The sequence below is a fragment of the Miniopterus schreibersii genome, assembly GCF_964146895.1.
Source record: "Miniopterus schreibersii genome assembly, chromosome: 8".
NCBI lineage: Eukaryota > Metazoa > Chordata > Mammalia > Chiroptera > Miniopteridae > Miniopterus > Miniopterus schreibersii.
In genome coordinates this window covers 492,793-514,807 of record NC_138109.1, presented here as the reverse complement: position 1 = coordinate 514,807, position 22,015 = coordinate 492,793, and the positions used below count along the sequence as shown (strand labels likewise).

Sequence of the window (22,015 nt, the reverse complement as noted above, 5' to 3'; positions counted from 1 at the left end):
CAGCCCGCGCCGAAGCCGGAAGTGACGATAAAGGCACGCGCGGACGCCGTTGCTCGCGCCGGAATCGGCGGCTTCCGGGCCCTTCCCTGACGTCATCGCCCCGCGCCGACGCAGGAAGTAACGACGCTGCAGGCGCGAGCCGGGCGCTGTTTCTCCTCAGGCTCGGGACCGGCGGCGGCGGCGGCGCGGGGGTGAGTAGCGGCCGGTTCCCCCGAGTTCTCGAGCCCGGCGGGCGCCGTCGCCCGCTCCCTCGTCCCGCCCGCGGGCAACTGGGGCTGAGGCGGCGGGCCCGACGCGCCCGGAGCGAGCCCGCGGGAGCCGGGGCCCCGCCGTCCCGGGGGCGGGAGCCGCGTCCTGCGCCGCGAGGCCCGCGGGCCGTTCCCGCCGTTCCCGGCGCCGCGGCGGAGCGGGGCGGAGCGGGGCGGGCGGCCCGGCCGGGAGGCGGGCCCTGCGGCCCGCGGCGGCGCCCTGACCGCGCGGGCCCTCCGTCCGCAGCGGCTCCACGCCAATGGGTGATGAAAAGGACTCTTGGAAAGTGAAGACCTTGGATGAGATTCTCCAGGAGAAGAAGCGCCGGAAGGAGCAGGAGGAGAAGGCAGAGATAAAGCGCCTGAAAAATGTAAGCCATGCTTTTTAAGTCCAGGGTTTCCTTAAAGGAGATTTAATTTCTTTGCCCTCGTTTTTCCATTAGAACAACGCTTCTGCGGTGAAGTTCTTTTGTACTTCCAAATGTCGCAGGTGAGCCCAAAATCTATTCTCAAAACTAACCGAGCGCTCAGGTTGTCGGTTCGCGTTGAGGGCAGGTTGCTAACGGGCTGGAGCCGCGCCGCGGACGGCGTTTCCAGCCGGAGGCGCTTAGCGCGGTTGGCCCGGGTTTTCCCGCCGCCCGAGTTAGTCTGTGGGCGACCCGCGCCCAGGTATTGTCGGCGGAGCGGGGCTTTGCCTCCGAGTCAGTGCGGGGTTTCCGGGCTCCCTCGGTCGGCGGCGGCAGGCCCCGCGGCCCCGCGGAGGGGCCCCCCCGACGGGAGGGTCGGGAGACGCCGGCGCGTCCCCGTGAAATGCGCGCGGAGGCTCCGCCGTGGCCGCCGGACCGCGAGCGTCCTTGGCGTGCAGGCCGATGCCCCCGTGGGCGTGGGTTTTAAATGCCCGTCTCGGGTTCTGGGCCGCAGAGAGTTTCGTAATTGTAACGTCGCTGGATTTGAATGGAAGTTCGGTGTGGTTTTTGTGTGTGTGTGTTTTGTGGTTTTTTGGGGTTTGTTTTTTTGTATTTTAAGTATAAGCATTTTTAGGAACGTTTTTAAGTCAGAGTCCGTGCAAAGGGCACCTGGAAGCTGGGTTTGGGATGCCGGCAGGTTGGCCCGTCGTTGCACGTGCGCTTACCGTGAGGGAAACGCCTTTCTCCTTGCTCCTTAGTCTGATGACCGGGATTCCAAGCGGGATTCCCTTGAGGAGGGGGAGCTGAGGGACCACCGCATGGAGATCACCATCAGGAACTCGCCCTACAGGAGGGAGGACTCCATGGAGGACAGGTGAGGGGCGCGGCCGGGAAGGGCCCGGCCCCCAGGGGCGCGCCTGGGTGGTGCACGGCCGCGTCCCCTCGGCCCTCCCAGCGCCCGGGGGAGCTTGTAGCCGGGGCTGTGGCTTCACCATTGACTTGGGCTCCACAGAACATCCTCTGACTGTCCTCCAGCGGAGGCAGCACCGCCCACTCGGCCGGTTTGCGTGGCTGTGCCTGGGATCTGGGCCGATTACCGGAGCCCTGTCTGAGTGATGCCCAGTGAGCTGAATAGAAGGCCGGGAGTGGAGCGGGAGCTTTGAGCGGAAATGGGCCTCCCGAGGTCGGTATGTCCCACCGCCTCCTGGGCCTCGGTCTCCACTTGTTTCCTTCTCATTCTCAAGTGGTCAGAGGCACCGTGGCTGGGAATTGAAGTAGAAAGGCATGGGGCATGGGCGCCCCCAGCATTTGGGTCACGCAGTCCATTGAAGATATCCTTAAGTGACCTTTTGAGGTCATTTGGTTTGATTAAAATGGTGGGACTCTGTTTTTTTAAATATGTCTTTATTGACTTCAGAGAGAGGACGGGAGAAAGAGAGAGAGAGAAATATCAGTGATGAGAGAGTCGTTATTGATCCGCTGCCTCCTGCACGCCCCCGACTGGGGACCCAGCGCGAAGCCTGCATTGTGCCCTGGAATCTCTTGGGTCAGAGATTGATGCTCAACCCCTGAGCTATGCTGGCCAGGTTGTGGGACCTTTTTTTAAACAGCTTTATTGAGGTATAACTGATGAAATAAACCACATATTTGAAATGTGCAATTTGATAAGGTTTTACACACACGTGAAACTATTCCCACCACCAAGATAACGAACGTGACGTCGCCCCCTAAAGTTTCTTCAGGCATTTTTGTTCCACATGCCACATTGATTTCTCACTTAATACTTTTCCTGTGAGTCTGTATTTAACTTACAGCCTTGGCTTAAGTTTTCATAATTAACATAGTTTCTTAAATGGTGGTTCAGGTTCCACTTCATAATCCAAATCCTGCTTTCTGTGTTGGGGAAACTCCATCACACCCGATGCTCTACGTTACTTTCTCAAGCATGATGTGGCCCTGTTGTGTCTTATTTCAGAGGAGAGGAAGATGATTCTTTGGCTATCAAACCACCCCAGCAAATGTCTCGGAAAGAAAAAGCTCATCACAGGAAAGATGAAAAGAGGAAAGAGAAACGTAGGCATCGTAGTCATTCGGCAGAAGGGGGTACAGAGCATTTGTTTCCTTTTGCTACCGTGTTCCAGTGTGGTCTGTCCCATAGTTCTTACCTCTTGCCTTTCCCAGGAAACAGTGCCCAGGAAGAGAATGTGAAATTTTAGCTAAAAGCGTAAATTCATTATAAACCATAAATTTATTGTAAATGGTTCTGAACAGGTACTTCATTTTCCTTGGGTTGTTTTTTCCCCCCTCATAATGTTTTGGGGTAGTTTGCTTACATATAAAACTGTCTTCATTCACAAGTGTAGGGAAAAAATACACTATTCAATGCTAAATTGCTTTAACTGAAAATTAGATGCTTGAAAAAGTCCAAACTGTCTTTGCTATACACCAGCACCAAGAGCTGCAGAGGGATTTGGGAAAACTGGACCTGGGTGCGATTTAAGTCTCATTGTTACATGTGAGGGTGATTAATGTGGTTTTGTAACATGAGGCAGAAACTCCCTACAAGGAGCTCAGCGTTGTCCCCTGTTCTTTATGAACAGTGATGTTGTTATCTTTTTTTTTTTTGATCCCCTGCTGAGGATAATTTTTCCATTGCTTTTCAGAGAGAAGCGGGGGGAACGACAGAGAAAGAGAAACATCAGTGCGAGAGAAACACATCCATTGGTTGCCTCCCACATGCACCCCAACCAGGGCCAGGGATTGAGCCTGCAACCAAGGCACATGCCCTTGACCAGGAATTAACCTCAGGACCCATCATTCCGCAGGCCGACGCTCTAACCACTGAGCTAGCTACACCGACCAGGGCAATGATGATTTCTTAAATTGCAAAAATAACATATAGTCCAATCACAGTTTATTCAATACAGGAAAATTTAAGAATACTTTGAAAATTACAATTCTATAGTTTAGTGATAGCCGCATTGTTTTTGATGTTTTCTTAATTGAAGGCTCACTGTCTAGAGTTTTTTGTCTTTGTCTTTATTTTAAAACCTAAAATCATGATTGTTTCTCTGAGATGTTATTTAAGTGTCTTTTCTTTGCTGGGTGTTTTCACATTACATGTCTGTAAGTTACTATATGTCCACGACACCTCTCTCATCAGGCAAGCACGCCAGAGGGAAGGAGAAAGAGAGGGAGCACGAGCGCCGGAAACGCCACCGAGAAGAGCAGGACAAAGCACGCAGGGAGTGGGAGAGGCAGAAGAGGAGGGAGATGGCGCGAGAGCATTCCAGGAGAGAGAGGTAGAGGGCTTGGTGGGTAAGGGGCTCTTGGGGCTGGTGATGGTCAGCGTCCCATCAAACTAGTGAAAACCGGGCATGTGAAACAGACTTGGTGCAGAAATGGTGCTGGACATCGTCACAGCACAGCAAACGTTGGGTGGTGGTCACCAAGAGAATTGTCCTGAACGGAGGGAGTGTTTACTGAGTTTGGAAGGTGTGAACTGACGGTGAAGGGAACGGAAACCTGTGGGGTGGGGGTTCGTACCTTCTTGACTCAGGAAGCATGATTGGGCCCTGCCTGGGACCAAGCTCTGTTGTAGGTGGTCCAGGCCAGGGAGACTGAGGGAGTATATTGTCAGGTTCTCTGGGTCACAGCAGAAATAGACTGGTTCTTTCAAACACAGAAAAGGAAGCGTAACACGGAATCCCAGAGGACTGGAAAACAGTCTAGGAGCTGGGATATCAGACTCTTGGTGCTCAGATTCCCAGGAGAGAGCATCTGGTTAGCCCCAGATCTGTCCTCCATGGCCCAAGTGAGGAGTGCATGGGCACGGGTGACCAGGGCCTCCTCTGTGTGTTACTGTCATTTCCAGAGAAAGCTGGGGCGGTCGCCTGTTGTAAGTAAGGGGGAATGGGTAAGTGGTGCTTACCTTCCTAGCAGCTGGGGCTGAACGGCACAGGTATTTAGGGAAGGTGTTTGAGAAGAATCTTGGTTCTTATGAGGCAGAGGGTGTGGGAGAAGCTGAGGCTGGGAGGTGAAGGTCTGAGGCCACTGTGAGATAAGCACAGCCCTCACAGGGTCTAGGTGCCCAGGGATCATGTGAAACATTGTGCTTGCCACGCCCTGTGCTAACTGTCCAGTATAGACTGATCACACAACTCTGCACACCCCTCGGAAGCCAGGCTTGAACATAAAAGGAACATGGAAAAAATAGCAGTGGCCATGATCTGCAAGGGAGACAGAGTTCAAAGACTTAGCCCAGCAGATTATTAAACAAAGGGCAACAACTGAGAGGAAAAATTAGAATCCAGAGTTGCTAAAACATTATCTAAACTGTCTAATTTCCAACAAAGTTTTGAGAGGTATAAGGAAATAAATTGCAGCCTGTTAAAGAAGGAAAGCATCAGTAGAAACCAAGTGTTGGATTTAGCCAAGTCTTGGCTTCAGAAAAGAGTGGAAATAGTGCCGTGCAGGTGGAGTGACAGGGACGGCATGTTCTGGAGAACAGAGAAACAAGACTGAAGTAAACAAACAGATCCTCGGAGATCTGCAGGACAGCATCCAAGTGACGTCAGTCCCAGGAGGGAAAAAGGGAGGGGCACAACGATGTTTTTAAACATAATGGCTGAAAACTTCCCAAATTTGATGAGAAACATCTACATTTCCAAAGAGATCAGTGAGTCCCAAGTACAAAAAGAGAGTCACATCACAGTCCATCTGGCAAGAGCCAACTAGGAGGTCCTCAGAGCAGCAGGCGAGAGACAGTCTCCACAGAAGAGGAGCTGTGGTCCCTGATCTGACTTCTCCTCGCTGGAGCCAGAAGGCATGGACCACATGGTCACTGAGAAAACTGTCAGCCAGGAACTGTACCCTGCAAAACGCTTCTTCAGAAGTGAGCAGGAAGTAAAGACGTCCAGGTGAACATAGACCTTCAGCTGGATGGCAGTGACACCAGGTGGTATCGAATCCATGGGAAGAAAAGACAAGTGTTGGGAATGGTAAAAGTGAGTTCACATAAAGGAACCTGTAAGTATGTTCCTTCTCATGTCTTCTCTTTTACAGAAGACACGGGATTGTAGAAAACTCCACAGACACTGTTGTCACGTAGCATGTGGGCTGCACAGAGGAGCATGGGAGGGGGCTGTGCCTGAACTGCTTTGTGTCACGGGGGTGGGCTTAGTGTTAATCTCATGAGATGCAGACCATGGCCCCTAGAACAAAGGCTGAGTAAGAACAGAGTTGGAAGGTATACTAAAGGCATTTATTTAAACCCAGAACAGGGCGGAACAGAAGAACAAAAGAAGTAGAGAAGATAAAGCAAAAAAAAACAGAAGTCCAGCCACATACGTAGTTATATTAACGGTGACGTAGTCTCTGTACTGCAGACAAGGGCAAGGTTGTCAGAAAGGAAAGATCCAACTATATGCTGATGTAACAGGAACACCTTAGAGGCAGAAGTAGGTTGAACCTAAAGGGTTGGAAAAAGATTCACCATACAAACAGAGACCACAGAGCCTGAGTGGTTGACGTCAGACAAAACCAGTCAGGACCAGCACTGAATGTAAGGGCCTTGTAACGAAAAGCTGGGTACACCAGGAGGTAGGACAGTGGTAAACACAGCGCACGTGTCACAAGAGTCCAAGATGCATAAAGCAAAAGGCAGCAGCCGGTTATCGTTGGAAATGTCTCTACTTGTCAATAGAACGAGGGAAGTTCATCAAGGTTACAGAGAATTTGGAAAGTACCGTCAAACAGCAGTCTGCGGTGCTGACCCACCCACCCCTGCAGTGTGCACTCTCTTCAAAAGCTCGTGGGGTGCTTTCTAACAGGGCGTGTGCTAGGCTGTTTAACAAGCCTCAGGCTTAAAAGAACTGCAACCATACAGAGGATGCACTCTTTCACCAAGAATTACACTGGAAATCGGCAACAGAAACACAGGAAACTCCCCAGTGATTGGAAATCCAACAAGCATTTCTGAATAACCTGTGGCCCAAGAAGAAATTTTAAAAAATAGAAACTGTTCTGAATGAAGTGAAAACAAAAACGTCAAAAGCTAACGGATGCAGCTAATGCTGTGCGTCGAGTGAAGTGTTTGGCTTTAAGCTCTAACACCAGAAAAGGAAGGTGCCCGGTCAGTTACCTCAGCTTCTACCTCGAGAAACTAGAACAGAGCAAAGCTGACAACCCAAAGCAGCAGCAGAAACCTCCAGATAATCCAGAGGAGACCAGGAAGCAGATTCATGCGGAAGGGGCCTGACCATAGGCAGGTGGTCACCAGGGGCAGGTTGGTGTCAGGAAGGTTTTAGCCCTGGCTGGGGTGATGGCTGCACAATTGCATAAATTTATGAAAAGTCAAATATAGTGATTGAATTTCCTATGTAAATTATTCCTCAGCTGTATTTTGAGCTAGTTTGGACTCAGGCATTTACAGACTAGCATCCAGAATCCCAGTGCCCTTTGTCCCGCGGCTCAGGTGGTGATGGCTGCTGTGGGCCAGCATTGTTTCAGGACTGGTGACAACACCATGGCTGTGATGTTTTCTCACCAGGTTTTGCTTGTGCTCATTTCTGTGGGTGTAGATAGTGATTTTTTCTCTTTTTTTTTTTTTTTTTTGTAAGAGGACATTTATTTGGTAAATCACAGAGGTAGGAAAAGTAATTTTGGGAAGAAATGGGCTCAGGAAACAAGTCATAGAGGCAAAGGGAGGATCCTTGGAGCTTGGGGTGAGGAAGGTGATGGTAAAGCACTTGGAGGGGGAGGGGAGAGGCCCTGAAGAGCCCACTGGGTCCTAGTCCTGATGGTTTTAAGGATGGAGATTTTAGGGGAGGTCCCAGCGGAAGGTCTCAATAGAACATTCAGCAGTTTCCCAGGTGTGTCCTTTCAGGGTTGTGGTCTCCACGGATTAATTGGCCGGCGCCAGGGCAGGGGGTCATTATCCAGTGCAGCTGGTCCTAAGGTCAGCTGTGGCTGGTTTTGTTGCTTTTCTGGGCCTGCAGCTGAATGAAATACTACTGAGTCCTAGATGTTATCTCCAGGGAGGAGAGGTCAGGGGTCCGAACTGCCAGAGCAGTGATATGCTGGGGGGAGGAAAGGCCACCTTGGGATGAGGTCCCACCCTGCAGTTGTCCTTTGCTAGGTACCTGGTGCTTTCCATCCTGGTGACCTGTACCTGGTGCCCCTCATCCTTGCTCTGCTTACGTCTGCCTGTCTATCACATCCCGTCCTGAAGGATCTTGGCTCTGAATTCTTTCAGAGAAAAGGAGCACTGAGCCTCTTCATAGCTGCCTCCTACTGAAAGGAGATAATGATTTTTTTAAAATGTGTCAGCTTTTTAGGTTGTATTTGGACTTCATAGAGCTATAGAAATGACCTATGGTCTGGCCTCACTATTTGGCTGCCTTATGGTGCAGCCTCCCACACATACTTTGGTCACTAGTGTTTCCTGTCCTCAAATGGCATCTCACCTTGAAGCTGCTTTCCTCACTGCCCCACTGCCACACTGTCGCCTTGGAGATGCACCTCGTAGGCAGCTGGGTTTAGATGGTGCTGTGACACACACCTGGGAGATTCTTGAGGAGGCTTAGAACTGGTGAACAGGAGCGTGGAACATTCCAGAACCAGCAGGTTGGTTCCCTGTAGGCATTGTCTCCTTGTACCAGCTCTGCCTTCTGCTGTGCTTGGGGACTTGCCCCTCAGGGTGTGTTTGCACCTGTGTTCTGCTTTTAGGACACCCTCTGGGTGAACAACCTAAAAAGACACTTTACAAATCTGAGCAAAATGCATGGGGGCAGGGGTGAAAAGCATCCTTTCTTTTTGAGGAAGAGGTTGGCATGGGTTTGTTGCAGGGACCGTCTGGAGCAGCTGGAACGGAAGCGGGAGCGAGAGCGCAAGCTGCGGGAGCAGCAGAAGGAGCAGCGGGAGCAGAAGGAGCGGGAGCGGCGCGCAGAGGAGCGGCGCAAGGAGCGAGAGGCCCGGAGGGAAGGTGCGCCCACAGGGGCTGGGGCAGGGAGCCTGAGCTACTCCCTTTGCGGAGGGCGGTGCTCTAGGAGGCCCCCAAGGCTTTGGGGCAAAGGTGGGACCTGTCAACAGCAGCAGGTTGTGGCTGGCATGTGGCGGAGCTGCATCTGAGGGGCCGTGTGGCCAGGTCCCAACCCAGGCCTGGCACTTGACAGCGGTGTCAGTATCCTGTGCCCACAGGTGGTTGGGCACAGGCTTGAAGAGGTGGCTCCTGGCCCTTCTTTGTAACCAGTAGAGATGGGTCTGGAAGGTCCACCTGGGTCCTCGGGATCAGCTTCCTGGCTTCTTCCTGGGCCCTCTTAGCAAGTTTGTGTGCTGTGGTCGTGTCTGCCCTGTGTAGATGTGGGCTGCCGCCCTCAGCAAGCGTGCTGGTGAGACGTGACCAGGTAGGGTCCTGTTGGGAAGACGGCGCTGCCAGTGCCATCTCCTTTTGTGTTCTGGGCGCCAGTTTCTGCACATCACCGGGCAATGAGAGAGGATTATGGCGACAAAGTGAAGGCCAGCCACTGGAGCCGCAGCCCGCCACGGCCATCCCGAGAGAGGTTCGAGCTGGGAGACGGCCGAAAGCCAGGTGAGGCCAGGCGCACCTGCTTGGACCAGTGCAGTGCGGGTCTCTGCTGGGAAATGGTTCAGAACTTCCCGGAATTCACCTTCAGCGGTTTGCTTCCTAAGTGAAAGAAGAGAAGATGGAAGAGAGAGACCTGCTGTCCGACCTGCAGGACGTCAGTGACAGCGAGCGGAAGACCAGCTCCGCCGAGTCCTCCTCAGGTACCCACTGGCCCAGCTGGCCCCGGCCCCCAGCCCCTGCTGCGTGGGGAGGGCCTGTGAGCTCACTCCTTGCCATGCTTCCTGCAGCGGAGTCGGGGTCAGGCTCCGAGGAGGAGGAAGAGGAGGAAGAGGAGGAGGAGGAGGAGGAAGGGGAGGGGAGCAGCAGTGAGGAGTCAGAGGAGGAGGAGGAGACCGGCAGCAACTCGGAGGACGCGTCTGCGCAGTCTGCAGGTGAGGGGCCGGCCCGTGGGGGTGGGTGACCCGTTTCCTTCCTTACGATTGACGGGGAGATGCTTCCCTGTGTTGCCACCCTGCCGAACCACTTTGGTGGGTTCCTGCACGTGCCCCAAGCAGGCGCCGGACCTGTGGCCACGGCATGGTGGGCCGCGCGCTAAACCCCGAGGTGCCGCCGTGCCGCACGAGCGGGTGTTTAGGGAGAGTGAGGAACTGCAGGGAAATACTTAGAGGTCTAATTTTATTTATCTCTTTAATCCTAACCCAAGGATGCTTTTTCCGTTGCTTTTCCAGAGAGAGTGGAAGGGAAAGGGGGAGACAGAGACATTGATGGGTTGCCTCCTGCAGCTGGGGCCGGGGATCAAGCCCGCACCCGAGATATGTGCCCTTGGCCAGAATCAAACCCGGGACCCTTCTGTCTGTGGGCTGACACTCTAGCCACTGAGCAAGACTGTCCAGGGCAGAAGTCTAATTTTTTAAAATTTCCAAATTGAAAATGCCTTGCTATTTGGGACTCACACGAGACCCCCTGGGAGGAGCAGACCCCAGAGCATGCTGGGTGGTGTGCCCCAAGGCCTGGGTGGCATCTGGGCAGACGCCTGCTGTCTTGCAGAGGAAGTGAGTGAGGAAGAAATGAGTGAAGATGAAGAGCAGGAGACCGAGAACCACATCCTGGTTGGTAAGAGGCCCCGTCCTGTCCCTCTCGCCTCGTCCGTCCCCAAGGGCTGATGCTTCAAAGCTGTGACCCTGCCGGTGGCAGCCTGTTAACACCCTGCTGACCGTCTCGAGCACTCGTTTCTGCATCTGGGTTAGTTTAATAGTCCTCAGGTCTGACAGCAGTGCAGAGCCTTAGCGAGCGCCCTAGACGGCTTTCCCAGGCATCAGGTTGTCAGGCGTGCGAGAGGTGCCGCTTTGCTGCTTGGCACTTCCTTTGGCCGTCCCCAGCTTTCCTCTTCATCATTCCTGCCTTCTCCGCGGCGCATCAGTATTTCCAGAGATGTGACGGAGGCATATCTAATTATTTCTGTCATCTTTTATGGCAAAAGTTTTTGAAAAGGTGCGTTGCAGCAGAGGAGGACATTGGAGCGAATGCGTGCAAACGCTTGGTCTGATGGGCTGGGTGACTTTGGTCATCAGCTGGAAGATAGGACTTTGTCGGGGGACAGCCATGAGTCTGACATTAGACTGTCACCAGGTAAAAGAGAAGTGTGAGCGTGTCCAACAGGGAGAGGGATTCTGAAGAAGAGGCAGAAAAAGACCTTTTACCAGCCGTGGAGGATTATGCAGATATCTCAGTAACTGTTCAGTTTGAAGACCCACAGAGTGTAAGTGAAGGAGCCAGTTTATTTTTCGATAAGGATTTTTTCCATCTCATTACTTCTCAGACCGATTTGTACCATCACCAAGTGGGAAATACCACAGAACCTCTGTTAGAAGTTCACCATGGACAGACATTACTTACACGGATGTGAAGAAACTTTATGGTTTTTTAAAAATTTTTTTGAATATGTCTTTATTGATTCAGAGAGAGGGAGGGAGAGAAACATCAACGATGAGAGTCATTGATCTGCTCCCTCCTGCTCGCCCCCAACTGGGGATGGAGCCGGAGTCAGGGAATTAAACCATCTCTGGATCCTAGGTCGATGCTTAACCACTGAGCCACACCCGCTGGGCAAGTTTCTTGGTTTAATTATATTGATGGGACTAACGAAGAATCCAGAATGGACAGATTACTGGTCAACTGATCCTTTACCTGAATTACCCATATTTCCAAAAACTATGACTAGAAGTTTGCGCAAACACGTTTTTTCATCCAAACGATAATCACGAACAGCGTGTAACACGTCTTTACAGCCAGACCTCTCTGGGATCACTGTACCTTGCCATTTAAATCCATCCGTGTGCTGCAACAGCGCTTACTACTCAATGAAGCAACAGTTCCACGGAGAGGACACGTCAGATTCAAGACGTATAATCCGGCAAAAGTAATATAAGTACAGAATCTTAGTAAGGATGCTTTGTGACAGTGAGAGTGGCTGTGTTTGCAGCTTCGAGATATATATGGGTGACGGCAAAATGTTAACAGACTGTCTTCCGTCTTAGGCCTTGTCTTGGTTTTGGCATTATACTTACCGGGATAATTATTACAGCGGTGTGTCTGCAGCTGGGCTGTATTGGAGAACAACACACTGGTCTGGAGCAATGAGGGAGAGCCGTGGGCTGCCGGAACTACTAAGAGAAAGGGCCTTCAGAGAGGAGAAATGGCGTTTTTGCAGAAAGATCCCATTCTCCTCACCTGGAGAGGTGAAAGGCCAGTGCGTGTAACATCCACCATGCACGAGGCCTCTACCAGCACACACCCCAGCACAAAACCTGCGGCTGTAGTGGATTACAACAGATACGAAGGGAGTCGATTGAGCAGATCAGTATCTTGTGCAAAAGTATGAATGGTATAAAAACTTAGGTTTCTTTTTGACAGTGTATTGCAATAAAAAAAAACTTTAAAAAAGTGAGATACATTTTCTACTCGAAATTGTTAGAAAGTGGATTACAACAGACTCAGCTGAATGCAGCACACAACCTGGCACCTCCCCCATTATGTCTAGAAGAGCTCAAAGTAAAGATGCACCAAACAGATCATCAGGAAAATTAAAAGATCGGGTTTTACAAAAAACAGCAACCACAGAAAAAAATCCCACTGGGGCACGTAAAGTATGTTCTAAGGGAAAGCAAGAACCAGTGTGTATGTAAAACTTGTTTAGTATTACTGTGTGTAGATACGTTATGCAGTGTATCACTCTCAGAGTATTAGAAGGAAAATATTTAAAATACACATAAAACATTGAAATATAAGATAAGACAATAACATTTAAGTTTATTCAGGTGCTTTCATTTAATATTCAAGTGCAAAACAGCTGGCAGCACAGGCAAGTTCTGGCTTGAAATAGCCGGTCAGCAAGGTGTTAAACTGCTCTCCAAGGCATGTCAGGCCCCAGAAGCCACGGGGAGCCCCTGTCCTGGCCTTGTCCCAGGACTGGACTGACTGGCTGAGACCTGGGCGTCATACTGAGCACCACACTGTGCCCATGGGGACCAGACAGGCATTCCTCAGGAGTCAGTGCTAACTGAATGCCATCCTGAGTGCTACTGGGGCGTGGACAGAAGAGGGAGGGCACTACCGGCCCTGGCTCGGCTACAGTGCCGTGTGGGAGCAGGTGAACAGCTCTTCTGACCTCAGGGCCACACGTGGGGCCACGTGGCCTGCAGGCAGCTGAGCTGTGCCCTTGGGCCTGACTGATGAGTTCCAGGGGTGCCTCCTCCAAGCTCAGCATTGCATCAGTGCCTCATGGTGGTCACGGCCCAGCTGGGAGACCTCAAGGCAGCAGCTCGCATGTGGCACCCTGGGGTCGCTGCTGTGCAGCTTCTTGGTTCACTTGGTGTCCCCAGCCCCCAGAGCAGGATGGAGTTTGTGACAATGGCTCATTCCTGGTTCCATGATCAGTTTAAATTTTGAAGTTCCAGAGTCACGATTTGACCGAGATTCCGGGGAAAGTGAGGAAGGAGAGGAGGACATCGGTGAGGGAACCCCGCAGAGCACCGCCCTGACTGAAGGAGAGCTCGTGCCTGACTCCCCAGCCCTGTCGCCCATCGAGCTCAAACAGGAGCTGCCCAAGTACCTGCCTGCCCTGCAGGTCAGCACCCCCACCCCAAGCTGGCTCCTTTGCTGATCATGAGGGAACTGGTGGCTGAGAGCAGAAGCTGGGGGGGGGGGGGGGGGTCTGTCACCTGAGTTTGATGAATGTCACTAGCCTGGCTTGGCCACCGGCCTCCCTCATGTCCATGGTTGTGGTCTGGCCTCTTGCCCAGCAGCACTGTTGGGAGCACACCTCGCGAGGCCCCAGCCACGAAGCCCATGGGGTGCCCGTGTGTGGAAGGCAGACAGCCTGGTGAGTGGCCGGCTTAGTGGTCACATCTGCCATTGCTGTGCAGGGGTCATAGGGCTGTGGCAGGAATCAGTGCACATTTTATATATTTTGTTTGGGAAAATATCAGTAATTGGGGACCCGCGGGGGTTCGGGAGGGTTTGGGAAGGAGCAGGTTCTGAGGGGTAAGTGGCCTGCCCAGAACACCACTGAGGCCTCCTAGCTCCGTCTGGGTGCCTGGGGCAGTGGGACTCTGGCAGTCACAGTGCACCTCGGCTGTCCCAGCTGCTTTAGTGGCTCTGCCAGGTGGGGCTTCTGAGCAGTGTGCCCCTGGCTACATGCCACACGGAGTGTATGGCAATCCAGCCCAGCGTGCGGCCCCCGTACCCAAGAGTGGACTTCTCTAGCCCGGCAGGGCACGTGCAGAGGGACGGTGTGGGGCTGGTCCCCTGTCTTTTCCCAGAGCACAGGGCGGGCCTGGCTCCAGAGGACGTGCCTGGGACCGGCTTTTGTCCACCTTAGTTTTATTTCATAATGAAGGGGCATCTGCCCACTGAAGAATATAGGAGGAGGGGTGGTTTCTGCCCCACCACCCAGCACTCGGATCCTTCCTGAGATCTTGGGTGGGGGTCATTTGCACCCATGGATGCCACGCCTCATGCTGGTGCTCCCTCCCAGGGCTGCCGGAGTGTGGAGGAGTTCCAGTGCCTGAACAGGATTGAGGAGGGCACTTACGGGGTGGTATACAGAGCCAAGGACAAGAAAACAGGTGAGTAGGGTCTCGGGTGGCCCCCAAAGGGAAGAGGAGTCTGGGGCAGGGACGGGGTTACCAGAGGAGTATTGTCCCTCTGCATACTCTCAGGCCTGTTCGCCGCGCACAGCCCGTGCGGCACCCAAGCCAGCTCTAGGAGAGAGGTTGGATTTCCCGCCAGTGTTCTGGCCATGTGCAGGGGGCTGGGATCCAAGCCTTGGCCGTCCTGGCTGCTGGCACCTTCACCCTCAAGGTCATGGAATACATAGTGCGCCCTGTGATCCTGGGAGTCGCCCTCCCTGGTGTTGGGCTGCAGCCTTGCCCTACCTGGCCTGCACCAGGTAATGACTGTCAGGCGACACATCAGAGCCGTTGAACCCTCAGCGCCTGCAGAGGTCAGAGGTCAGACTGACCCTGAGACTACTAGTAGTTAGTGACTTGGCTTCACAGGGGAGGGTAGAGTCAGGCGAGGGCCTAGGAGCTGCTGGGGCATCAGCCTTGAGTGACTGCACCTGAGTAGGTGTGGGAGTCACAGCTCCCTCGGTGAGCCTGGCTGGGTCTCAGAAGTTCGGAGTGGCTGAGCCTCCAAGTCCCTGATGAATGTTTGTGTTGGGGTGTCCCAGGTCTGTTTTGTCTGCCATGGTCACAGCAGGGATGCAGAGGAGTGGGAGGCCCTCCTTGGCGGTTCTGCACAAGGCTCGTCCTGAACTGGGCCTCGTGTTCCTAGTGGACCACAGTTTGGGCTTCCTGATGCTCCCGTCTGAGCTTCTGGTCAGAGCAGGACCTCGTGCTGCCAGACAGCGGATGCTCCTGGTCAGCCCCTCGTCGGGAAGGTTTCCCATCATCGTCTTTCCCTGGTTTTCAGATGAAATTGTGGCTCTAAAGCGGCTGAAGATGGAGAAGGAGAAGGAGGGGTTCCCGATCACCTCTCTGAGGGAGATCAACACCATCCTCAAGGCGCAGCACCCGAACATCGTGACCGTGCGGGTAGGCTGCCCGCCTGGGCCGGGGCCCCTGAGGGTTAGCACACTCAGCACAGAAATGAGGTCTGGCCTCCAGAAATGTCAGGCACTTCAAGTCCTTGCTCTTGGGTCCCTGCTGGCACCGTGTTCGCCCTAGGATTTCAGGCTTCCCAGGGAGCTGGTGGTCACCGTGGGAGTAGGGACTCCTGGTGCCATCGGACCTGGTCTTTCTTAGGAGATTGTCGTGGGCAGCAACATGGACAAGATTTACATCGTGATGAACTATGTGGAGCATGACCTCAAGAGCCTCATGGAGACCATGAAGCAGCCTTTTCTGCCAGGTGGGTGGGCAGGGCCTCCTGTAGCCCTGCATTAGTCCCATAGAGGGGCCTGTGTCCCCCTGAGGACTGTCTTGCCCCCTCGGGCAGTCCGGGCTGAAGGCGTTGTCCTGGGGATGGGAGGAGGAAAGAGTGCTGACTTGGTGACACCGTGGCACACTGAGTGCATGCGTGTGTGCATGTGAGGCCACACTGGGTGTTCCCAGGGTGAGTGCACCATGCCCCTCGCCCTCCAGGGGAAGTGAAGACCCTAATGATCCAGCTGCTGTGCGGCGTGAAGCACCTGCATGACAACTGGATCCTGCACCGCGATCTTAAGACGTCCAACCTGCTGCTGAGCCACGCCGGCATCCTCAAGGTGAGCCTACAGCCACTTGGGGCGCCTGGCTTCCAGCTGTGGTCCCGCTCACCACATGCTGTCCTTGCAGGTGGGAGACTTTGGGCTGGCGCGGGAGTACGGGTCCCCCCTGAAGGCCTACACCCCTGTCGTCGTGACCCTGTGGTACCGCGCCCCGGAGCTGCTCCTGGGTGCCAAGGTGGGTGCTGAGCTGTGGGGGGCCTTCCCTACCCTGCCCACTTCACCCTGCTTGGCCCCCTGAGCATGTCCCTGGTCCCCAGGAGTACTCTACAGCGGTGGACATGTGGTCTGTGGGCTGCATCTTTGGGGAACTGCTGACCCAGAAGCCACTGTTCCCCGGGAAGTCTGAAATCGATCAGATCAACAAAGTGTTTAAGGTTGGTAAGGGCCCCTTGCTGGGGGGTGTCGTGCTGGGGAGTGTCGTGCTGGGCATGGCTGTTCTGAGACATCCCTCTTTCAGGACCTAGGGACCCCCAGCGAGAAGATCTGGCCTGGCTACAACGAGCTCCCCGCTGTGAAGAAGATGACCTTTACCGAGTACCCCTACAACAACCTGCGCAAGCGCTTCGGCGCCCTGCTCTCAGACCAGGGCTTTGACCTCATGAACAAGTGAGGCAGGGTGGGGGAGAACCGCCCCTTCCCCAGTCCGTGTCCCCCGCCCTCCCTAGCAGAGGACTCAAAGTGCCTTTTCTCCCAGGTTCCTGACCTACTTCCCTGGGCGGAGGGTCAGTGCAGAGGATGGCCTCAAGCACGAGTATTTCCGCGAGACCCCCCTCCCCATCGACCCCTCGATGTTCCCCACGTGGCCCGCCAAGAGCGAACAGCAAAGGGTGAAGCGTGGCACCAGCCCGCGACCCCCTGAGGGAGGCCTGGGCTACAGCCAGCTGGTGAGGGGCGGGCTGGCAGGGGAGGGAAGGTGTGGGGGAGTGTCCCTGAGGGGGGCCTGGCCTGGCCGGGGCCCCACAGTGCCACTTGCTTCCCAGGGTGACGATGACCTGAAGGAAACCGGCTTCCACCTCACCACCACCAACCAGGGGGCTTCGGCTGCAGGCCCTGGCTTCAGCCTCAAGTTCTGAGGTTCAGAGTGGACCCCAGACCAACAGCGGGGACCAGGGGCAGGAGCTGGAGGCAGCCTCTGGGTCAGACCCAGGTCCTGCCCCGACGAGGCAGCTGCTGCAGCCTGGGCTGCAGAATAGTGTTGGGCTGGTCTTGTTCTGTTTTCACATTTCATTTCTGTCTTATCTCGGCTTGTAAATTTGTAGAATTAAATCTTATTTCCTTGTGGAAGAAAAGGCTGTCCTTTCCCTGATGTGTCTCACTTGCCCCAGGAGGAGCAGAGGGGGTGTCCACAGGTGGCCAGTGCCGAGGGTACAATCCCCCCGGACCACGGTGACCACAGGGCTGTGCTGGTCAGATACTGGCCATGATTTCACACAGTCCTGCGGGGATTTTTCTGCTTTCTAATCTTGAGGCTCCAGCTTGGGCACCTTCCTGCCCTCGCCTGGGGCATCCATAGCCCCAGGGTCCCCAGATTCCCCTGAGCCAGGTGTGCCGGTGGCCACAGTGCGTTTTATAGGAGGATGTGAGAGATTCTTGGAGAGCTCGGGTGTGTCCTTCCCACGGCCCTGAGCCCGGTCCCTGCGTGTGCTGCCTGCCGGGGATCCGGGGCCCCACTGATGCCCACCCAGTGTGGCTGGTCGCTGACCCCACGTGGCCGGCCTCTTCCTGGCCTCCAGCTCCTGCTCCAACTGGACAGGGCGTCCCTCAGGCAGCAAACTAGTCCCTAATGTGGGCACCACCGCCGGTCCCCAGCGCTGCTCTGCTGCTCACCTGCCTCAACCCCCAGCGCGCTCGCACCGCAGGAGCCCACGCTTCTCCCCGAGCAAACCCCAGACGCCCCGAAACCCCTCCACCAGCTCAGTCCGCTCCCCTGGGAGATGGCACCGGGGCCTCGTTCGCCCTCTTTCCAGGACCGGCCTGGAAAAGCCCCCCCTTGGCATCTTGGTCTCGGCGGACGGTGTCTGCACCCCAAGGGGCCGGGGGGGAGTTGGGGCGCCCTGGCCCCAGGCTCCCCACACGCAGCAGCACCCGGTCTAGACGGCCCCACCCCACGAGGCGCGAGGCCGGTCACCGCCCTCCCAAGAAGGGGCGCGGAGCCGAGAGCGAGAGAAAGTGCGAGGAAGTGGGAGGAGGAAGCGCTTTATGGGGGCGGCGCTCAGGCGCGCAGGCGGACTCGCCAGGAGAAGGTGCTGAGCACGCGCTGCCGCCGGCGCACCACGCAGGTGTAGGTGCCCTCGTTGATGGCGTTGGCCACGATGCTCAGCTGCGCCTCGCCCAGCGCCAGGTAGCCGGGGTAGGAGAACTCCAGGGGCTCCTGGTCCTTGTACCAGCTGCGGAGGGAGGCGCAGGGCGCGAGGGCGAGGGCTGGGCAGGGTCCGCGCCGCCCGCGCCGCCGGGGGGTCACTCACTGCACTTTGCCCTTCTTGTGGGCGATCTTCCGGCCGCAGCGGAAGGTCACGTTCCTGCCCTCGGACACCAGCCTGGTTTTGGTCCTGGGGGGCGGCGCGGTGGCGGCCACGGTGGGGAAGGGGAACTCTGCTGGGGCGGGGAAGGGCCGTCAGCGCCCCGCCCCGGGACCGGCCGCCCCCGGCCCCGCCCCAGGACCCCACCCCCCGCCCCGCCCCGCCCCGGCCCCGGACCGCCCCCCCCCCCGCCCCGCCCCGGGGCTGGCCGCACCGTAGCAGAAGTCGCAGCTGCTGGGGCAGAGCCTCTTCATGAGCCGCTGGCGGGCGTCGCAGAAACCCCTCCGCGCCCAGGACGCGCACACGAACAGCCGGTCCAGGCAGCCTGGGGGGGGGGGGCTGACCTCAGACCTGCCCGCACCCCGCACCCCGCCCGCCCGCCGCCCGCACCCACCGTAGAGCCGGTGCAGCCCCCACAGCTCGTCCTGCGACAGCGCCGTCCAGCCGCGCAGCGTGGCGTTCAGGTGCATGAGCGCGCGGCCGTGCTGCGAGTGCATGAGGCCCAGCGCGTGGCCGATCTCGTGGGCCGCCACGTGCACCAGGTCGGTGAGCCACACGCCTGCGGGCCCGCGGGTCAGCGCCGGCCCGGCCGCCCTCCCCCGGCCGCCCGTCTGCGCTGCTCCCGGCCGGCGCGGGGCTCACCCGCGGGGACCGGCTCGGCTCGTCTCCCGCGGCGTGGGGAGCGGGGTCAGAGCGCCTGGAACAGGCCTGCGGCCCCTCAGCACCCCCACCTCCCCCCGCCCGCTGGACCCCCAACCGCAGCCCGGCCCCCAGCCCTCGGCCGGGACCACCGGGGTGCGAGGCTCCCACGCGCGGCGCGCCTGCCGTCACCTTTCTTCCAGCTGTAGCGCGTGGGGCCCAGGACCCAGTACTCGCTGTCGTCGAAGTGGATGCCGCCGTGCGGGGGGAAGAAGGCGTGGGCCAGCTCGCCCGTGGGGCCGTCGAAGCAGTGGTGCAGCGCGGACGCCAGGCAGTCCGTGTGGTTGGCGGGGTAGAAGCCTGCGGGGCCCGGGGCTGAGGACGGGCGGGGCGGGGGCTCGGGGGCGCGGGCGGGGCGGGGGCGCGGGCGGGGCGGGGGCGGGGCGGGGGCTCGGGGGCGCGGGCGGGGCGGGGGCGCGGGCGGGCGGGGGCGCTCACCTATCCGCAGGTCGCTGGGCTGCTCGGGGGCCACCTCGCGGAAGCTGAAGGGGGACACGTCGCTCCACATGCGGAAGGCGGCGGCCAGGCCGCGCCGGGTCTCGCTGGGGCTCAGCAGGTTCCGCGGGAAGGAGAGGACCCTGGGGCGGGGTCGAGGTCAGGGGTGACGGCCAGGCTGCCGCCGCGCCCCCCCGGGCCAGGGTCGCACCTGTACGTGAGGTTGAAGTGGTCCCAGCGCAGCCGGGCCGGGGTCAGCGTGTAGCGGCGTCTGCGGGGCGCCTGGGGGGGCAGCGGGCTGCGCCCCGGGGTGCTGAGGACGCCCGCGGGTCGGGGCGGGGCGTCTCCCTTCGAGGGAAGCAAGTGCTTGGGGAGCCAGTAGGCGCAGCCCAAGCCCGGACCGCGACGGAGGGACTGGGAGTTGGGGGGGCCCTGACTCCCCGCATTTCAGTTTCCTGCGTGTTCTGGGTTTTCTACCCCAAGCGGGCGAGTGTCGCCCTCGCGGCCAAGAAGGGAAGGTTCCCACCGACCAGCCGGGTGGCCGTGGGGGGAGCTGGGGGCAGACGCCGGCCCCCGCCCCCAGGCACCGGGGACTCACGGGCACGCGTGGGCCGCAGGGAGGGACTCACCTGCGCTGCGCTCGCGGCGGGCCGGGCGCCGGGGGCCCCCAGGCGGACCAGCAGCACGAGCGCCGACAGCAGGCCCAGGGCGCCCAGCGCGGCCCCCAGCCGGCCGGCCCGCGGGCGGGCCCCCGACGACGCCCAGGGGACGCAGGCCCCGCGGGCCATGGCGCCTGCGGACTTGCTGTGGGGGCTCCGGGCGCGTGGGCTGCGGGACCCGCCTGAGCGCGAGGAGCCGGGGGAGGCGCTGCGGCTCCGATTACAGCCCCGCGGTGGGGGCGGGGAGGCGGGGGCGCCCGCCCCTGAAGGAAACCAGCTGGCCATCGCTGCGCGCGGGGACCCCGGGCCTGCCGGCCGGTGGCAGTGGCCCCGGGCAGCGCCTGCTGGGCGGGGACACTGGGGCGGGGGGGGGGGGAGCGCGGAGGTCCCCGGCCGTCAGGGAGGGACAGACGCCGGGGTTCGGGGCGGGCGAGGAGGGTCAGCTGGGGTCCTAAACTGCTGGGGCGGGATGGCCCGGTGGCTTTTTCCTCCGTGGAATCCCCCCAGTCCCCTCCACACCGACCGGGCGGTGGAGCCTCCAGCCAGGCCAGCCCGGGACACGTCCCCGCCGGCGCTGGCCCGCCAGGGTCCCCGCGAGAGGGGCGGGGACACATCGGGAGGGGACGTGGCAAGTGAGTACAAGCGGCTGAAGGGGAAGAGAGGCGGGGTAGGCGGCCTGGGGATGGCGCCAGGGGGAGGGAGGGGGACCTGCAGGGGTCCCACCGAGAGCTGGAAGAGGCCGCTGAGGGTGCCCCGTGGGGGACGGCGCACGGGGCCAGGGGCCGTAAGGAGCTGGGCGCAGGGCCCAAGTCTGGAGTGGTCCTGGGTGGGAGGTGGGGGACGGTGTCCTGAGGCCCAAGACTCGACGGGACGTCCTTCAGGCTGTGCCAGGGCGAGGAGTCCAGCCAGGAGGGGTGTTGGCAAGGGCGCCTCGGGGCAGGGGGAACCGGGATCCCCGGGGAAGTGGGCTGGGGGAGGGGAGGGGCGTGGGAGCTGGAGGTGGGGGATGTTGGCCGAGGGGTGGGAGGCATTGGGCCAGACGAGGCCGAGGGCCCTGGCCCTCCCCATAGTCCATCCAGGCCTTGAGCCCAGGGTGACAGTGGTGCCCTGGGCCAGCGGGGTCAGCGCCAAGGGCCTGGCGAGCAGCCGCCAGGCTCTGGGGGAGCGATTCGGGTGGTTCTTGGAAAGCGCCGCTGCTGAGCCCGCCGGGCAGCGCCCCCCTCTGTGGCTAAATACTGGCCCAACAATGCTGCCCTCCCGGCCCTGAGCCCCTGCCGGTCCTCCCGGCCCAAAACAGACATCCCGCCCCTGCCCGGCTTAACCAGGACCCCAGAGCTCGCAGCAAGAACTGGGTCCTGCTTCGGTCCAAGCCGGTTCCCATCGCCCGCCCAGCAGAAAGGAGGGGTGGGGAGGGGGCCTGCGCCCCGAGGGGTCTGGAGGATGGGTCTGGATCCCGAAGCCCTGGGAAGCGCCGGGTGCTTGGGTCGGGAGGGGGCGGGGCGGGGCGTCCGGCCGACGCACAGGCCACAGCTGGGCTGCTCCGCGGAGGGGCCGGAGGGGCCGGTCCAGGCAGCCCGGGTGAGCGAGCCGCGGGGGGCGGGACCCCGGGCGGGGCGGGCCCGAGGCTCGTCTGTCTGTCTGTCTGCGGAGCAGGAGGCCCAGACCCGCTCGCGCCCCCCCAAGGCAGGCACC

The 22,015-nt window shown here is 58.3% G+C and overlaps 2 protein-coding genes across 7 annotated transcripts; one reads left to right on the top strand and one right to left on the bottom strand.

Annotated features, from left to right (window-relative positions):
* The first annotated feature begins 96 nt into the window (after positions 1-96).
* On the top strand, positions 97-17,303 carry LOC308560330 (cyclin-dependent kinase 11B). 4 transcript variants are annotated; one of them, XM_081144249.1, is made up of 21 exons: positions 98-191; positions 496-619; positions 692-738; positions 1,414-1,529; positions 2,631-2,758; positions 3,819-3,957; positions 8,503-8,639; positions 9,123-9,245; positions 9,347-9,442; positions 9,530-9,673; positions 10,290-10,355; positions 13,193-13,368; positions 14,278-14,368; positions 15,216-15,337; positions 15,548-15,653; positions 15,887-16,008; positions 16,079-16,186; positions 16,269-16,385; positions 16,469-16,617; positions 16,706-16,895; positions 16,992-17,303. In XM_081144249.1, exons 3-21 carry the CDS (start codon positions 730-732, stop codon positions 17,082-17,084), a joined length of 2,232 nt encoding a protein of 743 aa, XP_081000375.1. In that variant the 5' UTR covers positions 98-191; positions 496-619; positions 692-729; the 3' UTR covers positions 17,085-17,303. The 4 variants fall into 4 exon arrangements, with proteins under 4 accessions (XP_081000374.1, XP_081000373.1, XP_081000375.1 ...); XM_081144250.1 differs by having other exon boundaries at positions 100-191; positions 2,631-2,728; XM_081144248.1 differs by lacking the exon at positions 692-738 and having other exon boundaries at positions 97-191; positions 2,631-2,728.
* Positions 17,304-18,191: 888 nt separating this feature from the next.
* MMP23B (matrix metallopeptidase 23B) lies at positions 18,192-20,647 on the bottom strand. Of its 3 annotated transcripts, none has more exons than XM_081144613.1 (8): positions 20,294-20,647; positions 19,876-20,012; positions 19,668-19,807; positions 19,362-19,529; positions 18,925-19,089; positions 18,745-18,855; positions 18,477-18,606; positions 18,192-18,398 (listed from the first exon to the last, which is right to left on the bottom strand). In XM_081144613.1, exons 1-8 carry the CDS (start codon positions 20,606-20,608, stop codon positions 18,224-18,226), a joined length of 1,341 nt encoding a protein of 446 aa, XP_081000739.1. In that variant the 5' UTR covers positions 20,609-20,647; the 3' UTR covers positions 18,192-18,223. The 3 variants fall into 3 exon arrangements, with proteins under 3 accessions (XP_081000739.1, XP_081000741.1, XP_081000740.1); XM_081144615.1 differs by having other exon boundaries at positions 18,192-18,382; XM_081144614.1 differs by having other exon boundaries at positions 18,477-18,603.
* Positions 20,648-22,015: the final 1,368 nt, after the last annotated feature.